Genomic DNA, 20,648 nt, shown 5'->3' with positions numbered 1-20,648 from the left:
GCATTGCGGTTGACTCCCCGCCCGCCAGCGCTCCTCCACACGGCGCGTGCGTTTGCGTGCACAGCACACGTCTGTTTGCGTGCGCGTTCACGCCGCATCAGTCGGTGCTGGTAAACTGGTACTGGCCCAGGCTTGCGCACGCGCGTGGCTGCATCCGTGGCGTCGGCGCAGGTAGAAAAGAAAAAGAAACGTCTTATTTTTGGCGTTTTTCACCCCCCAGACATGGCGGCGACCAATTGGCGGTAACGCTATTGCCCTTTCGAGAGGATTACACGAGGAACCATGACGTCGGGCCAGGATGAAAGTTCGGTTCGTGTGGCGTTGAGGTGAGTCTACTGTGTATGACACCTGCCATGCTAGCTTGCTAGCGCCTGGGCGGTAACGACCCGGCTTGGAACCGGGTCTCCCGTGCGGGCCTAATTCCAGCTGTGGACGGCCAGCTGGTAATGTGGCCGCGGTGCAGGTGCCGAGAGGATGAGGGTGTAACGGTTGTGGATGAAGCAGGCTTGTAAACTCGAGTGATTCAGCTTTTGTTTGGAGACGTGCTGGTGTTTTTGAACGCACTGATTTTGGGGGCTCACTAGTTAGCTAGTCAGCCAGGTGCGTTCGTATCCTCGTCAAATAAAGATTGTGACGTCATAGTGTCGCGCATCTTTCGTGGTGCATCTATCTATCTATCTATCTATCTATCTATCTATCTATCTATCTATCTATCTATCTATCTATCTATCTATCTATCTATCTATCTATCTATCTATCTATCTATCTATCTATCTATCTATCTATAATCATTTTGTCACCATCGTTCGATCTTATCATTCCACCTACCCATTGTTCAATCTCTTGCTCTATCGTTCTTATCTGTCATGATCAGTCGTTCTTAGTCGGGTTTATAAACAATTTACCTGAAGCGTACTGCAACCAGAGTATCCATGGGTCTAGGGATCAATCTAATAATTATTCAAATGGATCATAAATCTCGCATTCCTTTCTATTGTTTTGTCAATCGCATCTGTTTTATATCAGTCCTTCAGTCGCCACTGTTTTCTTGCTGCCCTGAGTGTCTGTTTGAATCAAGTTTGCTTGGCAACAGTCACATGCTAAGAAGGAAATATAGGGGCCCTCTTTGTTGTCCTTTGCTTTGTCCAACTTTTTCTCAATTCCTCTGCAGGCACAATATTAAGAAGGTGGAAAAAGAAGAGTGAAGCAGCACTTGGTTAAAATATTTTTTTTTGCAGGCAGTGGAGGAACTCTTCAGACTTGTGGTCTTTGTTCCCCCCCAAAAGGATGCAATTAGCAGAGGACGTGCGGGCAGTTTCTCCTCCTACGTTCATTGTCACATCTTTTTTTTTTGTCCTTTTTTTCGACTCACCCAGCTCAAATATAGTCTAAAGGAGATCCCGACCCTTGCTCTTAACTTGCAATTAGAGTGTCAAATCAGGTCACGCAAAAGCTAGCATACTTGAACAAAATAATCTAAAAAAAAAACATTTGCTCTTTTTTACTTGCAGACACTTGCATGACCGGTTTGCTTTCCAGTATGTTGTGGCGTGCCCAATCAGAGCACACCCTTGTAACTATGTCTTGACGTTATGTAAATAATAGAGTACAAGCACCGCGCGGCTAGCAATACTAGCTAGCTACGCCTGAAATAACAGCGGGGGCCTCTGTTGAGATCAGCGCGGATTAAGAAAAAAGAAAGATGGTTTCCATGGTTACCGGGACACACTCCATTGCTTGACCAGACACACACACACACACTCGCTCTATAGTCCAACCTTTAATGGACTGATCAATTCATTATAAGACACATCTGAATATTTTAGTCACCCAAGTTCACATCAATGTCTTGCCAAGGCTTGTTGCTGTTCAGGGCGCTGTGCAAGGGCACCGTAATGACATTAAATGGATCCGTAAAGACCTGAAGGCTTTAGTCGGCTCAGTGTAATGGGCGGCAGGCATGCCGCTACCCGTCTAAGTGGATACAACGTTGTGAGCCGCAGGCCGGTGGATGAGGAAGTCAAACAGATCGGGGGTCAGGTAGCAACAGCTGATCAGCACCCGCTTTTGATGACAATAACAATGATTTCATTTATTTATTTGAATCAATTTAGTTTGAATAGAACATAAAAAAATATATATCCAGAAGAAGATGCAGACTTGGCCTGAGGTGTGTGTGTGTGTTGTATTCCAAACCCAGCAGACTGGACAGTGCCCAAAAATCCTGTGAAACCTCTGCTTTGTTCACAGCCACTGAACCAAAGCGTTCCCTCGGTACCCCCGCCGCTTGCTCGCCATGTTTGTTATTGGCGCCGCCCCCCCCTCGTGCGTTACTGACTGCTTGGTGATTGTCAAAAAAAAAATCCTTAAAAGATCCGGAGTCAGATATTGTTTAAAAATCACCAAGGGGTTCTCTTGGCCTTCGCATCAACTCGGCTCAGATGTTCCTTCAAATCAGCTGGATTCAGCCTTGCAGGACTGCTCCAAAAAAATCTCAAGGTTTGAAGTCATCTGCTAGATAACCACCGACCTTTGGCCTCCAATGCCTTCTTGAACTTTGGTCAGATGTTTCTATTCCTTCCTTCTGTGAATATAAGTAAAATTCAATCAAAAAAAGTGAATTATCACCAAATAGCATACAATTAAAAAAAAAAAAAAAATCAAATACAAAGATTTCTCACTGACATCTATTTGATCACGTACTATAGCAACTTTTTTTTTTTTTTAATTTCCAAAAATAACAAAATGTTGGATCCACACAGGGAATTCCCGCTGATCCCCAAGCCGCCCCCGTCAGTTGTTTTTGGAAAAAGTGGCGCCCAAACAAACAAGATAGCGCAAAGTCCCCGCGTGGTGCGCTGATAACAACATTGGCCGCTTCCTGCGGGTCAAAGTTCACGCAGGCACCAAAGGAAAGGAGGGGCTGTTCTAAAAATGATTTGATTATATCTGCAGACCTGATTGATATAAATATGATGATGATGAGATGTGTGAATCTATTTGAGAGCGTCGGCGTCCTATTTGTGAACCCCGCTGGAGTTACATCCTCGTCCTATTTGTGGTACCGTGAGGTTGGAGCTTGGCAGGATGCTAAGCTTGGTTATGTATTTATTATTTTATTTATTTTTAACCCCCCCCCCCTTCCTCCCTTCTATTGGTGTCATCCAGTGGATCAAACAGACCACTGCGATACTCTCCCTGCATGGGATTAGGATTTGAATTCATCCGTTGACGGTCACCATGGCAACACCATCCTCTGAGTGCTTTTTTTCTGATATTCACTTCTATGGTGTGTGTGTGTCATGGAGTTGGAGTTCAGTTTCGTGCTGTGTACCAGGGTTTCGTTTTTTTTTTGGTTGGATTTGGATTAATTCGGTGTCGAGTTAGCCAACATACGTCACATCGCTGTTCAGATTCTTGACCGGATTACGCAGTTCAGTCTCCTGAAACAAAGAACGTCCTGTCCTCACTGTAGCGGATTGCAAATGTTACATATTGTCGCTGCAAATAAGTCCAAAAGAGCCTGGGGGTTTCCCCAGTACCTTGTTGCCCCCACAGTGCGCTCGGTGCCAGGGTCCAGTGTCACGTTTACGAACGCACAATGGCCGCACTATGCTGGACGCCCCAGATATTGTTTTGGAGGCACAATGAGGCCGTTATTCACGTTAGATGCGAAATGCTGCCAGGTGTCTTTCAACCCTGTTGAGGACTTCCATGTCAGAGGAACCAGCAACAAACAAAATTCATCATTTATGAGTTAAAAAAAAGTTTAAAACTATAAATCCAACATTTATTCGCATCTTATTTGTTTTAATCCCCCTCAGGATCCGTCCTCAACTGGCACGGGAGAAGATCGAAGGATGCCACATCTGCACGTACGTCATGCCCGGCGAGCCTCAAGTCATCCTGGGCAAGGACAAGTCCTTCACGTACGACTACGTGTTCGACATGGACTCGCAGCAGGACGCCATTTACCAAACCTGCACCGAGAAGCTGATCGAGGGCTGCTTCGAGGGATACAACGCCACCGTCTTCGCCTACGGACAGGCCAGTAGCTGCCACGCCGTTTTGTGTGAAATTGAATCGACATCAAATCTATCTCTGACTTGATAATTGCGCCTCTCCACGCGCAGACCGGTTCGGGAAAGACCTACACCATGGGGACGGGGTTCGACGTGAACATCATGGACGACGAGCTGGGCATCATCCCCCGTGCCGTCCACCATCTCTACCGGGGCATCGAGCGGCGCCGGCAGGCCGCGCAGGAACAGGGTAGCCCCGCGCCAGAGTTTAAAATCAACGCTCAGTTCCTGGAGGTAAGCAGCTCGACGGCAGCTGTCCTTATCAGCATGGGGTCGGGAGGAGGACGGGTGCGAGGTGGTCAGGAAGTGGCCACGGAGGAGTTAACAAGGGGCCACATTGAGAGGCACTTGTGCCGCTCCGTCACACTTTGACAGCGCTCCCATACCGAAAAAGACCGGCCGCAACTTGAGATGTGATAAAACGTGGACGGCCACAAATCAGACTGGGCGGTAGAATTAATGGTATTGTGCTTTTAACCACACCAAATATTTATATTATATTATTATATTATTTATATAATGTATTTATATTTTTATTCTGATGTCATTACTTGAAAACATTTGTATGTGTGGATTCTCACTTGCATTGAATAGAAAACTGCACAGGTATGTAGTATTAAAAAAAAAAAAGTCAAAAAAATATAAAGGGTGGCTTCCTTGAGTTTAATTAGGTGCTGTTGATTAACAGCAAGGAAGGTTTGTGATCAATTCAGACGTGTCGCCTTTCTTTTGTGCCTCGGGCGCAGCTTTACAACGAGGAGGTTCTGGATCTGTTTGACTCCGTGCGGGACGGGAAGCAGAAATCTCACATCAAGATCCACGAGGACGCCAACGGAGGGATCTACACCGTGGGCGTGACCACGCGCACCGTGTCCTCCGAGGCCGAGGTATGACGTTTGAGCAGGAGCGTTTGCCGCATTACCCACGACGGCCACTGATATTTGTCCCGGGTGCTTCAGATGATGCAGTGCCTGAAGCTGGGCGCTCTGTCTCGCACGACCGCCAGCACGCAGATGAATGTCCAGAGCTCCCGCTCTCACGCCATCTTCACCATCCACCTGTGCCAAGTCAGAGTCTGTGCCTCCCCCAACAATGTGAGTCACGCTGACGTTTCGTCTTACTTCTTCCATTTAAAAATACAAATCAATTCACGTTTTTATTTTATACGTTCTTTTTAAAAATGGAGATGCCCTTTGAGTAAATTCACCTTGGTCTTTGCAGCAGGAAGACGGCGGCGGCGACGGCGGCGACAATCGGGTCTCCAATGGCAACGGAGACATGGACGAGTACGAGACGCTGAGTGCCAAATTCCACTTTGTGGACCTGGCCGGCTCCGAGAGGCTCAAGAGGACGGGCGCCACGGGAGACCGAGCCAAAGAGGGCATCTCCATCAACTGTGGACTGGTGAGTCAACATTGTGTTGCACTGCCATCTGGTGGACGCCACGGAAACACAGGAGTGTGCCTTTCAAAGAGTTGCTTATTTCATTCATTCTTTTTCTGTTCTTCAAAGCTGGCCCTGGGGAACGTTATCAGCGCTTTGGGCGACCGCAGCAAGCGGTCCTCGCACGTGCCTTACCGAGACTCCAAACTGACCCGACTTCTCCAGGACTCCTTGGGAGGAAATAGGTCAGTGGCGAAACACTTTTTGCTTTTCCACCAGAAAAGCAGACTAAAGAGTTATCCTTGTTTGTCTCAGCCAAACGGTGATGATCGCATGCATCAGCCCGTCCGACCGCGACTTCATGGAGACGCTCAACACGCTCAAGTACGCCAACCGCGCCCGCAACATCAAGAACAAGGTGGTCGTCAACCAGGACAAAGCCAGCCAGCAGATCAGCGCGCTCCGGACGGAGATCGCCAGACTGCAGATGGAACTCATGGAGTACAAAACGGTGTGCGGGTGTTTCATTTCACTTTTCACGGGTCAGCACAATGACCCGTCCTCTTAGAAAAAGTTCTGACTGCAGGGTAAACGCTTGGCGGGCGAGGATGGCGTGGAGAGCTTCAGCGACATGTTCCACGAGAACGCCATGCTGCAGACGGAGAACGGCAACCTGCGCGTGCGGGTGAAAGCCATGCAGGAGACCATCGACGTCCAGCGGGCGCGACTCACGCAGCTGCTCAGCGACCAGGCCAACCAGGCCCTCGCCAGGGCGGGTAGGCACCATCAAAAATAGAAAAAGACCACCTTCAGGTTTTTCTAGAAGCAACCACAGTGCAGCTCAGCCTCTGTCGTTATTTTCCATTTCATGTGGAATTAATTTTTTTACATGCTTCCGTTTATTGACAAATCCACCATCTTTCTTTCTTGTTCAGGTGAAGGAGGCACAGAGGAAATCGGCAACATGATTCAGAGTTACATCAAAGAAATTGAAGACCTCAGGTAAGCACTGATGCTGTTTAGTTGAACTTAATCCTGTAATATTTGTCGCATCATTGTAGATTTTTTTATTTTTTTTTATTATGAATTCATTCATTCAATACATCTTGCTTACGTATTGTCGTGGTCCTCAGAGCCAAGCTCCTGGAGAGCGAGGCGGTGAACGAGAACCTGCGCAAGAACCTAACTCGCGCCTCCAGCCGCCAAGCCTTCTACGGCGGGCCCGGCTCTTTCACGTCCTCCTCCGCCCCCGAGAAAGAGACGTCCGACATCATTGAGATGGCCAAGAAGGACCTGGAGAAGCTGAAGAAGCGAGAGAGAAAAAAGAAGAAAAGGTGAGCAAAGAGCGAATGTTGAAATTGACTTCAATTTAGAGTAAAAGGCGTTCACTGACACCACGCTGTGAGAATGAATCGCGTTCTTCCCAAAAGCTGGATCTTTCTCTCACTCTTCCTTCCTCTCCTCATCTCTCTTCACTTCTCGTTTAAACTTTCACTCCCTCCCTCCGAAGACTGCAGCAGCTGTTGGAGGAGCGGGAGAGGAGGGAGGAGGAGCTGGAGGAGGAGGAGGTTGCCGTCAGGTTTGTTGGCTTCCGCCCTCCTGCTCCTCACTTTTCCACTCATCCTCATCATGGAACACAAGTCCCGGTCTTGTTTGTAGTTTGCCCATCAACGCTGCTTGTGTTTGTCATCTAAAAAAGTTATTTTTATTCAATTTTGTGTTGCTGAAGCTGGTTGAAATGCAACCAAAATGGCTTCAATCTTTATGCCTTTTTTTTTTTTTTTTTTTTGCAGTGTGTAGTCCCTCTTTTATTTTCATGGTTTAACACTATGCTAAAAATACAATGATTATCCTATTTATTATAACAAAGACCCAAGTTTTTTTTTTTTATTTAGCCAATAATAATAAGGGCATGTGTTTCTATATTTCAGCGTAGTCAAGGAGGACAATCCCGACAACGAGCAGGAGAAGAGCAGCGACAAGGAGAACAACGTCGAGCGAGCCGGCGATGAAGCCGATCTGGTGAGTTGCTCCACGCACACAAACTGGGATTTTTAAAAAAATTTGTCTTAGTGTTCAATAAAGTATGATTATTTAAAACACAATTCAAAAAATTTGCTTTGATGCCTTCAGTACAACTCCAAATCGTCATACTCTGCAATTCATACTATCTACTCAATAGGACGGCAGCGAGCACGATGAAGCAGACGAGGAGGATGAAGAGGAGGACGAGGACATGGAGGTGGAGGACAGCTCGGACGATTCCGACTCGGAGTCGGACGAGAAAGGTGTGAGCGATCTGAACGTCAACGAGTGGCGTCGAGTGCTCACATTTCTATGGGTGGTCCTCAGAGAACTTCCAGGCCGACCTGGCCAACATCACGTGCGAGATCGCCATCAAGCAGAAGCTAATCGACGAGCTGGAGAACAGCCAGCGCCGTCTGCACACGCTCAAGCAGCAGTACGAGCAAAAGCTGATGATGCTGCAGTGCAAGATTAAGGACACGCAGCTGGAGCGGGATCGCGTCCTCCAGAACATGAGTAAGCTCCTGTTCTACCAGAACCAGTTTTCGATCCCCACTTCTGACCGTGTGCACCATCTTCAGACTCCGTGGAGAGCGGCACGGAGGACAAGGCCCGCAAAATCAAGACCGAGTATGAGAGGAAGCTGAGCGTGATGAACAAGGAGCTGCAGAAGCTGCAGTCGGCCCAGAAGGAACACGCCCGCCTGCTCAGAAACCAGTCGCAGTACGAGAAGCAGCTACGCAAGCTCCAGATGGACGTGTCTGAAATGAAGAAGACAAAGGTAACAGCAAAATGCTGGAACCGTCACAAACAGACAATTTCCATGATAGCCAAAGAAAAAAGCATTTGGGTCTGGGTATGTGTTCAGGTTCGCCTCATGAAGCAGATGAAGGAGCAGCAGGAGAAGAACCGCATGAACGAGTCCCGCCGAAACCGGGAGATTGCCTCCTTGAAGAAGGACCAGCGCAAACAAGAGGTCAGCAAATGGTCCTCGTCCTCTCATTGGATGAACCGTTGATGGACATTCATCACCTTTTTTTTGTTTTCCTCCTCTCAGCATCAATTGAAGCTACTGGAGGCTCAGAGGAGGCAGCAGGAGCTCATCCTCAGGAGGAAGACAGAGGAGGTGGGTTTTAGCCTCTAGGCGGCGCTCTTCCTTTTTTTTTTTTGCGTTCAAGCGTCCTCCGTCTGTGTGGCCAGGTGACGGCTCTGAGGAGGCAGGCCAGGCCCACCTCGGGAAAGGTCATTCGTAAGATCAATCTGACAGATGCCAACCAGGACTTGTCCCACCGTCCGCCCTCTGGACGCACGTATTCTGGACACGGTGCTCCCAACGGCACCAGGTACGACTCCAGTTGCTTGTGGGCGGAGCATGACATCAAATGCCTTGGCAATCACACAAAAGCAAATATTTGCATTCCTCTCGTGCGCAGATCCTCCCCCAGGCGGGTGGGTGGACTTTACTCCACCCGTATGGCCCGCAACAAGTGGCAGTCACTGGAGCGACGCATCTCGGACGTCATCATGCAAAGGATGACCATCTCCAACATGGAGAACGACATGAACCGCCTCCTCAAGGTAGAAAAAAACCAGTGCGAGCAGCCACTCACAAAATGTCAGCGTCCGGTTCGCCGTAGTCAATTCTCTCGTTTCCATAGCAACGCGAGGAGCTGACCAAGCGTAAGGAGAAGGTGGTGAAGAAGCGAGAGCGATTGGCCAGGGAAGACTCCGAAGCGGAGAAGGCGGTGGTGCCGCTCCACGAGGAAGTGGACGCGCTGGCGGCCAACATTGACTACATCAACGACAGCATTGCCGACTGTCAGGCCAACATCATGCAGATCGAGGAGACCAAGGTGGGGACATCGGATGACGAGATGTTGGGGACGGGTCGCTCATCAAGCTTTGTGTTGGGCTCCAGGAGGAAGTCGACACCGTGGACGTCTCCGCTGTGATCGGTTCCTGCACTCTGGTGGAGGCTCGTTTCCTGCTGGATCACTTTATGTCCATGGCTATCAACAAGGTATGGACAGCAGGACAAGACAACTACTTAGCTTGTTAGCCACTTAGCCAGCTAGCTCTGCTTGTTAACCTCCGCGTTTGGTCGTGTCAGGGTCTGCAGGCGGCCCAGAAGGAGTCCCAGGTGAAAGTGATGGAGGGCCGCCTGAAACAGACGGAGATCACCAGCGCCACTCAGAACCAGCTGCTCTTCCACATGCTGAAGGAGAAGGCCGAGTTCAACCCGGAGCTGGACGCCCTGCTGGGCAACGCCTTGCAAGGTAGACATTTTGAATTGGTCTTGCGTTAGCAATTAGCATCAGGGTACCGTTTGTTGCATGATGTGTTCAATTCCCCACTGCCTGCTGCTGAACACAAACTCTCTCAATTAGATCTTTGGAGCAGATTGTGGACTTAAATCATTTTGTCCACGGTGAATTATGAGTACAAAATGGCCAGTGTGTGTTCAGCAGGATACCTCCTAAAATGTCTTTACTTCCTTCACTTCCCCTTTCCCCCCCCAACTATGGTTATTCATTTGTCCGTTGTTTTTTTGTTTGTTTGTGTTTCCACACGGTTCTTTTTGTGTTGTGGTGTTCTTACAGAGCTAGGTAACGTGGCAGCCGGTAAGTGGAACGACATCATCGGAGTCTGCTTTTGCGAGCGGCTGAGCGCATGCATTGTATGGAACTAACTTGAGCAGGTGCATGAGGTGCCGTGTGTTCTCTCTCTCCTCTCCTTCCCACCAGCTCATCACCCGCTGCAGCCTCCACGCTTTAGCACCCTGCTAACGCTCCCACTCACACACACACCTACACACAGGAAGAATACGTGGATCACATGACCTGTAGGTCAACCAGGAGCCCCAAACTAACGATTCCTTCAGCCCCCCCCCCCCCCCCCCCCCCTCACTTTCTCTTTTCCGGGCCGAGCTCAGTGAAGAAGGCGTTCCAGTTGAAGCGGCATGGCGCTGTGCTGACATCGCCTCCCATCATCTGCCGCTCTCCTTCACCTTCTCAAAATCCATTCTCCTTAGCTACAACCGACAGCGGAACCTCTAAAGTCCAACTATTTAAAAAAATGTGATTCTAATTCTAGAGTAGGAAATTCACCTAATTGTGATACAATTTGCATTTTTATAGTCTTGTTTTTTTTTTAGTAGTGATTATAGTAAAGAACAGATACATTCACTTTAAATTCCTCCTAACCAGTAATAATGTAGTTCCACTTTGGAGGTTCCACTGTGAATGTGTTGATATTTTTTTTTAAATTCTGAATGCGTTTCTTGAAAGCAGTTTCTTCATCCACAGAAAACGGCGACGACAGCAGCAGCGACGAGTCGGCCACCAGCCCGTCAGCAGACGGAAAGTACGTTTGGTTCTGTTCCTACGACTATTAACAAGCTGATAGCGTATCAATCGAACTGTGTGTTGTCTTTTCAGCACTGTGCCGGACCTTATGAAGTTCTGCGGCGAGACCAAGTCTCGGAATAAGGTATTTTTTAATCTTGTATGTTTTTTTTAATTGTTTTAGCCACTTACCGTAATTTTCGGACTATAAGTCGCACCGGAGTATAAGTCGCACCAGCCATAAAATGCCCGAAAAAGTGAAAAGAAACATATATGTATATAAGTCGCTACTGAGTATAAGTCGCCCCCCCCCACCCAAACTATGAAAAAAAACGCGACTTATAGTCCGAAAATTACGGTATATAAGAAAAAAAATGGATTATCATAATATTCCGTTTGTTTGCAGGCTCGCCGGCGCACCACCACTCAAATGGAGCTCTTGTATGCCAACAGCGAGGCCGCCGCCGACACGGGCGACTTTTCCAGCCCCGCGTTGCCGCTAGCAGAGACGCCAGACGGCGTCGGTGACTTTGCGGCACTCTCGCCCAGCTTCTCCTCCAAGATGTACAGCGCGTAAGTCGGTGGATTTCCTCACGTTGTCCCGCATGCACCTCATCATCATTTCACCCCCATTTTTTGTTTTACATTTCATTTATCCCCTTAAAAAAAACCAACCCAACGATCAGTTCGGGCCCCAGAAAGCCGCCGGGCGCCGAAAAGCGAGCTTCGCCGGCACCGTCGCCGCTCACTCGCAGGAAGACGTATGACAAGGCCCAAGCGGAAGGCGACAGGGCAAAGCTCAAGGAGATTAAACAGTAAGAGTGACACCCAAAAGTAACGCCACTAATACAGTCCAGCTTTGGCGAAGCATGGCACTGAATTCATCAACTGAATTGCTCCCCATATTCTAATCCTGTCCTCCTTCTATTTGCTTCCCGTCACGTTTTTATGTGCAGTGCAAATTTTGTCACCGAACTAAATGTTTTACGATTTTGCGTCAAACTCCGGACCAAAAATTCAGAGCGACCTCGAGATCAAAATGGATTTCTTGTCTAAATTTAGTAGCAATCAAACATAATCTCTCAAATTCATCATTGAAGGCAAAATGAGCCTAAAATGATTGTGTGGGTCAGACTCCCCTTATTCTTCACCCCCCCCCCTCCCTTCCATCGTATCTCCAATGTTCTGAACTTCCCTCGGAGCTGCATGCATCTGTGCTTGTTTGTAGGTAGTCACCCCGCCATGTTTTTCGTTCGCCTTTGACCCTGCAGGGGCGTCATCCACCCGGTGCCATCCACCAAGAGTCGCTCGACCTCGCTGCTGCAGTGCGTCCACGTGGCCGAGGGACACAGCAAGGCCGTCCTGTGCGTGGACTGCACCGACGACCTGCTCTTCACCGGCTCCAAAGGTATTCTACGTTTCGGGCCTTGTTCTCACGCTGGACGCCGACTCAGCGCTCTTCTCTTCCTTCAGACCGCAGTTGCAAGGTGTGGAATCTGGTGACGGGCCAGGAAATTATGTCGCTGGCCGGACATCCCAACAACGTGGTGTCGGTGCGCTACAGCTCCAGCCTGGTCTTCACCGTCTCCACCTCCTACATCAAAGTGTGGGACATCCGCGACTCGGCCAAGTGCATTCGGACCCTCTGGTGAGTGAGCGGGAAGACTTGTGTGCGTCCATCTTTATGTTGCGTGACATCATTTCCTTCCACGCCCTCGTCCGCGCAGCTCCTCCGGTCAGATCAATCTGGGCGACGTCTGCGCATCCAACACCAGTCGGACGGTCACCATCCCGGCGGGTGAGAACCTGATCAACCAAATCGCACTGAACCCCAACGGGACGGTCCTGTACGCCGCTGCCGGGAACTCGGTCCGGGTGTGGGATCTACGAAGGTGAGGGTCTCCAACCTTTGCTTCCATTCTCCAGTCTATGGAAGAATTCCAACTATATTTGACCGCGGTTGATTTATTCCCGTAGGTTTGCGTCCACTGGGAAACTCACCGGTCACCAAGGTCCTGTTATGTGTTTGACTGTGGACCATTCGGGGAACAACCAGGACCTGGTGATCACCGGCTCCAAAGACCACTATGTCAAGGTGTGTTATTCCAGTCGACTGGCATGGGGTCGCTCCACGATGTTGTCAAGAGATGCCGTGTTAAAGGTCACTCGCATCGCATCTGGTTGTGTTTGTATGAAGCTCTTTGACGTGACTGAAGGCTCCCTGGGAAGCATCGGCCCGACGCACAACTTTGAGCCCCCCCACTACGACGGGATCGAGTCTCTGGTGATCCAGGGCGACTTCTTCTTCAGCGGCTCCCGCGACAACGGGATCAAGAAGTGGGACCTGGATCGCAAGGACTTGCTACAGGTGCTGCAATGCGATGAGTGGTCCAAATCATTTGTGGGTTTTATTTTTTTTCTGCTCTGTCACGATCAATCGCTTCAACCTTTCTCCCATCAGCAAGTCCCGAACGCTCACCGCGACTGGGTGTGCGCCCTGGGGTTGGTCCCGGGCTCTCCGGCGCTCCTGAGTGGCTGTCGAGGAGGGGTGCTCAAACTGTGGCACACGGACACTCTGGCGGGCCTGGGCGAGCTCAAGGGTCACGACAGCCCCATTAACGGCATCGCCACCAACGCCAGCCACTTGTTCACCGCTTCGGAGTGAGTTTTGATATTTCGAATGAAACCTCCACATTGATGGTTTCTTAAAAAAAAAAAATTGTATTTGCCTCTTAGCGACCGGACGGTGAAGATTTGGCGCGCGCGCAGCGGCGGACTGGACGGCACTTTTGAGGCGGTTGACAATGCGGCGGACGAGGTGGCGAGTAACTGAACGTATTCGCCGCAACTTCTGCTGGACTCTGTTCTGATGTGCACTTTGAATTCCCCCCTCGCGCTTGTTTCTCCGCCGGTACGAAGCCCGAACGCATACCTGACACGTAGCCACTAAGTGATAACGACTCATCAAGGTTGCGTGAAGTGCGCTTTCCAAGCATGAGCTATTATTAGCTATTGCTTGTTGCCGTCCAACATGGCCGCCGCCGGTCTTGGCAAATCTCGGATGGAAAGTGTCGGGTTGCTAGCCGGTCTAAACAACCCGCCGCCGTGCTTCCTGTTTCTTGATGTCGTTAAGCTTCATGTCTTCATGTCACCCCAAAAGACACTCAACTCTACCTTGGAAGCTTCATCACATATATGACTTTTTTTTTTTTTGTGTTAAGTGTTCGAATGTGACAAACGCTGAATCCGTCTTATTTATGTCTTGAAAGTCTTAAAAGTGATTTGTTTTTTCCGCCAGGATGAAGCTTCCTAACACTATCCATCCTCTATACGTACGTAAACGTGGTCCGCACTCCATCCACACGCCGACCTCCTCGGTCCTCCGTGTCCACACTCGTAACACGTACGTTAATGTGCACCATGCCCTCCTCGTGCGTTGATGCTGGTTATATTCTCGAGATGATCACACCGGTCTGCGGTCACCCCACTAATATTGTTGTTATGCGGTTGACCCACTCGGCGCTCACTGTGTGTACGTGACATAATCCACGCTAGCTCCATGCACAATTAACTCCGACCCTCACTACATGTTGACGTTGGGCGTGATCTCTTTGTATCGCTGATCACGATGCCTTGCGCTCTTTTTAAGCAAGCTAGCAGCCCGTGCTCATTTCGCTTTCAGTAGACATGGAGACGGGCTTACTTGACGTCCGCTACGGATGCTATTAACACTCACTTCCTGCATATCGGCCACACGTCGTGGCCTTGCTTACATTTATCTTGACAGGCGCAGGCCACTCGTTAGCATAGCAAAGGCGCCGTTTATGTCATTTTGCGTCACAGAGCTTTTCGTAGAGGCGAGGCCTTCCGATTTCATGAATGTTTGGATGACGACGAGGCTAACGCGAGCGAATGTTTTTCTTTAGGGACCACCGACGGGAACGCTTCCTGACTTGATTTTCATTGTTTCACGCTTCGATTCTTTTCGTTGTTAGCAGTTTGTTCAGTCGGATTCCGGACCTTCCCTCCTCTTTTGGAATTGTAGAAGCCATCTTGCAAATGGCCATGGCTGTAGCTATTCTAATGTCAGATGATGCCAGGTTAGAATAAACGCCATCTGTCAAAAAACAAAACAGATCCCTTGTGCTTTTTTTCTTTGCACAGCAACCCCCCCCCCCCTACACACACACACTTAAAATGTTGTTTCTCTGACTATTAAATAATTACCAAACGTGTCCACTAGATGGCAGCAGCAACCAAACAAACGAAATAGACCCAGTTGGGTTGGTTTTGAATTATTTCTCAAATTACTGCAAGTTATATTATTAGACTTATTTCTGCTATGTTTACATCCCACCTATTCTCTGCGCTCAAATCATGTTTTTATACATAATCCCTCCTCAGTCATGACGACTATCATCGCCCAACTTTCAGTGCAACTTCTCGTGTTGTTTTCTCAAAGCGTCCCCGGCGGCAGCTTATTAAAGCGCGGGCGTTCATTCATTCATCCTCATTTAAAAACAGCAAGAGCAGCACGCGGAAGCTTTTTGCAGTATTGCACATGTGGGAGGAGATGCTGACTCAGCGCAACTTATCATCGGGAACACCCTTTGAACGCGGGGGATTCTCATTCAAGACCTCACTTTCTTTTGTTTTAGTATGCTAAGCTAAGGTTTGTTTTTTCAATGTTATGGTGCTTAATTATGTTTTCTTTCTGAATCTTAATTAAAAAAATCATACATTTATCTTTTCTAAAATGTGACCTTCATGTTGACCGGATGCTTTTTTTGGAGAGGGGTTAGCATGGACGCTAACCGTCGTTAGCACACATTACTGCCAGCCTGCCATTTTGCTCCGGGATGGTCAAGGTGGTCCCCGATGGCGGACCATCTGCTGAGTCACAGCTGGGCTGGACCACCTTTTCGCGACTTTGAAATTACTTTTTTTTTTTTTGATGCAGTCTATGATTCTGCTTTTTCTTTGCCTTTTTTACGGTGACATTTTATCCTGAAAGATACACCGGAAGTGATGTCACCCGCAGATTTTGCAGGAGTTGGTGATTAACTTTTTTTCTTACACTTGCATAGCAGTCAAATACATACTGATGCTTGATATGGGAAATTTCTGTCACCTTCAGCCCTCGCTCTCCATCTTTCCCCCCTACCTCCTGCTTTTCCTCTTTCCCCCTTTCTTTCTTCCCCTTTCTTTCTCCCTCAGTCACTTCTTCTCATTTTTTTATCTCACCTCTCAGTCTCTCTCTCACCCTACTCATTCATCTCTTCTCTCCATCCATCCCTGTAGCTCTCCTTTCCTTTCTCTCTCCCACAATCTCTCCCTCCTGCTTTCTCCTTTTATCTCTCTCCCTCACTTTCTCTTGGCTATTCCCCCTTCGCTCATCCTTACTCTGAGTGCCATGCAGGTATGAAGGTAATTATTACACACATCTGCTTTATTCCACAGCCAATTGAAACCCTTCCCTTCCTTCCCGCACCTCTTTCTCTCTCTCTCGCTCTCTCTCCCTCCCTCTCGCTCTCTCCTCAGTGTTGTCACACACTCCCATCATTTTCCCGCGCTCGTAAGCATCCACACATCGACGCTCGGGCGGGAGCAGCGGACGGAGGAGTCTCCTCCTTCTCCCTCCTCGGTCCCACCACTTCTACTACCAGCAACTCCCTTTTGTCTTCTTCTTCAAGGCACGAGCACCGCCATCCTCATCATCATCCAGCTCCTTTCTGTCCCTCTCATGCCAGTCACTGAGGCTTTACTGCAGCTTGGAGCATGGCGTGCATCGGGGACGCGGACCCCTTCACCGCGGCCATCCCAGCCACCAAAGTTGAACTCACCGTGTCGTGCAGGTAAGCATCTTTTACTCTGTATGTATGTGTTGTGATGCTTTTGATGTCATGTGTGAGCTGACACGTGCGGAGATGTTTGTCATTGGTGCCGAGACTGTTTTGATTATTATTATCATACGGCGCTGCCTTGAATAGTTTAATTCATTTTACCCATTGAAATGCCATTACTCCCGAAAAACCAATTGTTTTTAATGAAAACAAAAAATAGCACTGTATTGTGTTTATTATGCTGTTACTGTAGATAAGATTTATATCTAAGCGTACCTTAAAGGGGTGTGGAAAATTGAGTAGGATTGACTGGTTAGTTTGCGTGTGAGAGTGAGTAGTGGCCAATAGCAGCTTTTTGCAAACAGCTGTGAGTGGCTGTTTTTCTCTTGCTTACTTGTGAGAGCATTACAATATCTTCATGACTCTGCAAAGCTACAAAAATTGACTAAATGAAGGCTCATAACATGAAAGATGCAGTGTGCAAATATCATTGTTTCTAATGATATGATGTTCCTAAAAAAGTGTCCAGTGAGTGTACATAGTGAGAGTCGACTACAATGCATCCCCCTTATAATGCTGAATATGTATTTATTTACCCTGCTCCCACTAATAATAGTGGTATTCCATCTGTGGCAGACTCTGTGCCCCAGTTAGGTCACTGGGCTCAGAAATAAATGAAAAATTAAATTCTGAGGGGGAAAAAAAGAAGTAATGGTAGTTAGCTTTGTTGCTCACCAATACAGCAGCATCACAACATTTTCCAGATAAATGTATATTTATGTTTACTATCAAGCCAAACGATTTGTGACAGCTTTGATGGTTTCCTTGATGAACATCATTAGACAAGAGTCACCTTCAGTTTTTATATTAGCATTAAGAAATTTGGGGGGAATTTCTATGATGAGTTGACCCACAAAAAAACTTCTAAAGAAGCCATGACCAAAAAGGCACAAGATGTCTGCCATTTTGATTTTAAGTCGCCAATAACTTTTGTAAAAATTCAGCACTCGAAGCTTATTTCGCTTGGCAACGTGAGATTTGGAAGGCATGTCAACCATAAATTGACCTACAAAAATGTCCCAACAGGCCATGCCCAAAAAGATACCATCTGTCTGATATTTTGTAATACCTCAAAACCATTCAAAAACTCCAGCCCCAGAAGCCAATTACACAGAGCCAGATGAAATTTGGTAGGCCGTATCTGTCATGAAGAGACCCACAAAAAAGTCTCAAGAGGTTATTCTCAAATAGAGATAGGAAGTCTGCCATTATTGGCGGCCATATTGTCTATCTTCACAGGTCCTTTGAACAAAAACTACCGTATTTTCCGGACTATAAGGCGCACCTATAAATCTAAAATGTTCTCAGAAGCCTACTGTGCGCCTTATAGTCCAGTGCGCCTTATATATGGACCAAATTCCTAAATTTAAACTGTCCCGAAGCATTGTGTCATAAAATAAATCATAAGTGGCCCGCTGAAGACTATGAATCATTAATCAAAAATACTATGGATCAATTTTTTGTGATTGTGAAGGAATTTGTTGCGTCTGAAGTTGAAATGAAAAAGATAAAATGGAGAACGATTTGATTTGGATTAAAAATCGGACATGATGCATTAATGGTGCGCCTTATAGTCCGGTGCGCCTTTATATAAGAACAAAGTTTTAAAATGGGCCATTCATTGAAGGTGCGCCTTATAGTCCGGTGCACCTTATAGTCCGGTGCGCCTTATAGTCCGGAAAATACGGTACTCTTTGAAATGATTACTCCCTGGAAAGAATCACAGGCGCCCCCTGCTGACAGAAAAGACATCTCAGTTCCCCGCCCCACCTAAAATCCTTCCCACCCTTCTGCATGTGCTGGTATAGGCGGTGTGATTTTCTCACTTTGTGATGTCTGGAAGATGATCCTCTTGCCATAGGCTTCACATTTACATCGAAGCAGAAGGACTGACACACATTTGTGCGATGGCATGTCGCGAGCAGACGGCATGTAGCAACCACGCAGATGTTGGGAAAGTCAAAGCGTCAAAGATCACGCGGCCGCCGCCTGTCTCAGGGTCCGAGCGCATTTGCGGAGTTGGAGCCGCTTGACATTTCGGGCCCACAGAAAGCGGCGCGGAAGCATTGACGCGTTGAGATGTGGCGCCATTGAAGACTCCCTGCTGACCCGCTGGGAGACGGGTCGATGTGTCAGCTCCAACGTTTCGCTTTCCTCGCCTAGGTGAAGAAAGAGACACCATCAAGAGCAGTAATGAAGAAGAACCTTTAAGGCATGGAATCAATATGCACTTCTGTATTGGCATTTTTTTTTTTGGACCAAAAGTATGTATTGGACAAGTGTTGTCCATCATCTCTTTTACAGAGTACCGTAATTTTCGGACTATAAGTCGCACCGGAGTATAAGTCGCACCAGCCATAAAATGCCCAAAAAAAGTGAAAAAAAACATATATGTATGTATATAAGTCGCTCCTGAGTATAAGTCGCCCCCCCCACCCAAACTATGAAAAGAAACGCGACTTATAGTCCGAAAATTACGGTAGCCTAAACTGAATTGAAGACTTGAAAGCCTTTCACGCAGAGATCCTGCAAAATTATACAGAATCAAGCGAACCAATGTGGAAAAAAACATGGAAGTGCCACATGGCTCAAAAATGTTTCCTTTTCGAAGAACTGTGAGGACGGCACACTAAAAGAATTTTTTTCACACACAACCCATAAAAGGCAGCATGTTTTCACTGCAACACAGTAAAACGATGCCAGCACCAAAGTGTGTTGTGCCGCATCAAACGCTTCATGGCTTTCAACGTCACACTTTGAAATTCCCGTTCGCACGCCGTACACTAACGGCCTTCCTGCAGCACTTCCAAAAGATAGAATTCCATTTTATCTGCGGTTCATAAAGAGTAAGCACGCGCATGGATAAAGGCGGGAAAAGCGCTGACTGAAACAAGCCGGGTGATGAGGTCTTCAAGCCTTTTGGACCGAATGGCACCCTTGTGGTCATTCAAGTCAAAATGAGTTAGTTGTTTTCCAGTCTGACCCACTTTCCCGCCGCACTTTCTATCCCGCCTGGTGCCGTGCTCGCCGTCATAAAACATGGAACTCCAAATTAACTTTGGGCAATCTTTCGACCGCCTCCAAGTCTTCTTCTTCTGTTTACATCTTTTTATCTTACACCCTGACAATTAAAATCCATTTTGGGCTGACGTCTTTTCACATTTAAGTGTCGTTTACAGCCGTTAGTGACTTGTGGTGGTTCCACATGCTTGTGTGCCTCCATGTTTTTCTTCTGTTTGATGCTACTTATTAGTTCCACCTAGTCTGCCTCATTATATGGAGACTGCATCAGTAGGCAATCCACTAGATTGTAGCATGGGGTCGCTCCACAATGTTGTGTGCTTCAATGTACCGTATTTTCCGCATTATAAGCCGCACCTAAAATCCTCCAATTTTCTCAAAAGCAAAAAGTGCGCCTTATAATCAGGTGCGCCTTATATATGGACCAATATTGAGTCACTACAGCAGGTGTGTCCAAGGTCCGGCCCGCGGGCCAAATGTATATATCTTATATATGGACACATTTTTAAAATGGGCCATTCATTGAAGGTGCGCCTTATAATCCGGTGCGCCTTATATATGGCCAAATTTTTAAAATGGGCCATTCATTGAAGGTGCGCCTTATAATCTGGTGCGCCTTATAGTGCGGAAAATACGGTATATTTCCCAAAAAGTACACAACTTACAAGTTACATCAAGTGTGCCTCCGACAGTTGGTCGCTCCACAATGTTGCGTGTGTCCATGTTGTATGCAGAAGATGCGTCTCCCCTAACGGAGTCTTTTAATGCATCCCCCATTGGTATGTGTGACCTTTATTTCAAAACTGATTATTTCAATTAGTATTTTTTTTTCCCCCAAGTATAGAAGTCTGGTCTCATCTGGCTTTGCTTTTAAGCAGCATGTTGGGTTG

The 20,648-nt window shown here is 47.6% G+C and overlaps 1 protein-coding gene across 3 annotated transcripts; it reads left to right on the top strand.

The window, feature by feature from the left end:
• The first annotated feature begins 53 nt into the window (after window positions 1–53).
• LOC133157129 (kinesin-like protein KIF21A) lies at window positions 54–14,967 on the top strand. 3 transcript variants are annotated; one of them, XM_061283410.1, is made up of 34 exons: window positions 54–326; window positions 3,825–4,047; window positions 4,134–4,316; window positions 4,829–4,969; window positions 5,042–5,176; window positions 5,304–5,486; window positions 5,595–5,710; window positions 5,781–5,976; window positions 6,052–6,241; window positions 6,401–6,467; window positions 6,599–6,799; window positions 7,397–7,487; window positions 7,648–7,753; window positions 7,818–8,006; window positions 8,072–8,271; window positions 8,359–8,466; window positions 8,548–8,616; window positions 8,691–8,833; window positions 8,924–9,068; window positions 9,149–9,343; window positions 9,409–9,510; window positions 9,601–9,766; window positions 10,091–10,111; window positions 10,796–10,853; window positions 10,928–10,979; window positions 11,241–11,407; window positions 11,521–11,649; window positions 12,106–12,242; window positions 12,308–12,482; window positions 12,562–12,726; window positions 12,812–12,929; window positions 13,032–13,202; window positions 13,296–13,495; window positions 13,571–14,967. In XM_061283410.1, the coding sequence occupies exons 1-34, from the start codon at window positions 283–285 to the stop codon at window positions 13,665–13,667; spliced, it is 4,683 nt and encodes a 1,560-aa protein (XP_061139394.1). In that variant the 5' UTR covers window positions 54–282; the 3' UTR covers window positions 13,668–14,967. The 3 variants fall into 3 exon arrangements, with proteins under 3 accessions (XP_061139394.1, XP_061139395.1, XP_061139396.1); XM_061283411.1 differs by lacking the exon at window positions 10,091–10,111; XM_061283412.1 differs by lacking the exon at window positions 11,521–11,649.
• The last annotated feature ends 5,681 nt before the right edge of the window (window positions 14,968–20,648 follow it).

This window comes from Syngnathus typhle, linkage group LG7, assembly GCF_033458585.1.
Source record: "Syngnathus typhle isolate RoL2023-S1 ecotype Sweden linkage group LG7, RoL_Styp_1.0, whole genome shotgun sequence".
In the NCBI taxonomy this organism is placed as follows: domain Eukaryota; kingdom Metazoa; phylum Chordata; class Actinopteri; order Syngnathiformes; family Syngnathidae; genus Syngnathus; species Syngnathus typhle.
This window is presented reverse-complemented; position numbering and strand designations above follow the sequence as displayed.

What these genes read in the sequence shown, in the direction of transcription:
- LOC133157129 (XM_061283410.1), top strand. Translation starts at nt 283, where the DNA reads ATGACGTCGGGCCAGGATGAAAGTTCGGTTCGTGTGGCGTTGAG. An exon ending in TCAGGAGGAAGACAGAGGAG is followed by an intron (nt 8,617 to 8,690) that starts GTGGGTTTTAGC and finishes CTGTGTGGCCAG; the next exon opens with GTGACGGCTCTGAGGAGGCA. An exon ending in AGACCAAGTCTCGGAATAAG is followed by an intron (nt 10,980 to 11,240) that starts GTATTTTTTAAT and finishes GTTTGTTTGCAG; the next exon opens with GCTCGCCGGCGCACCACCAC.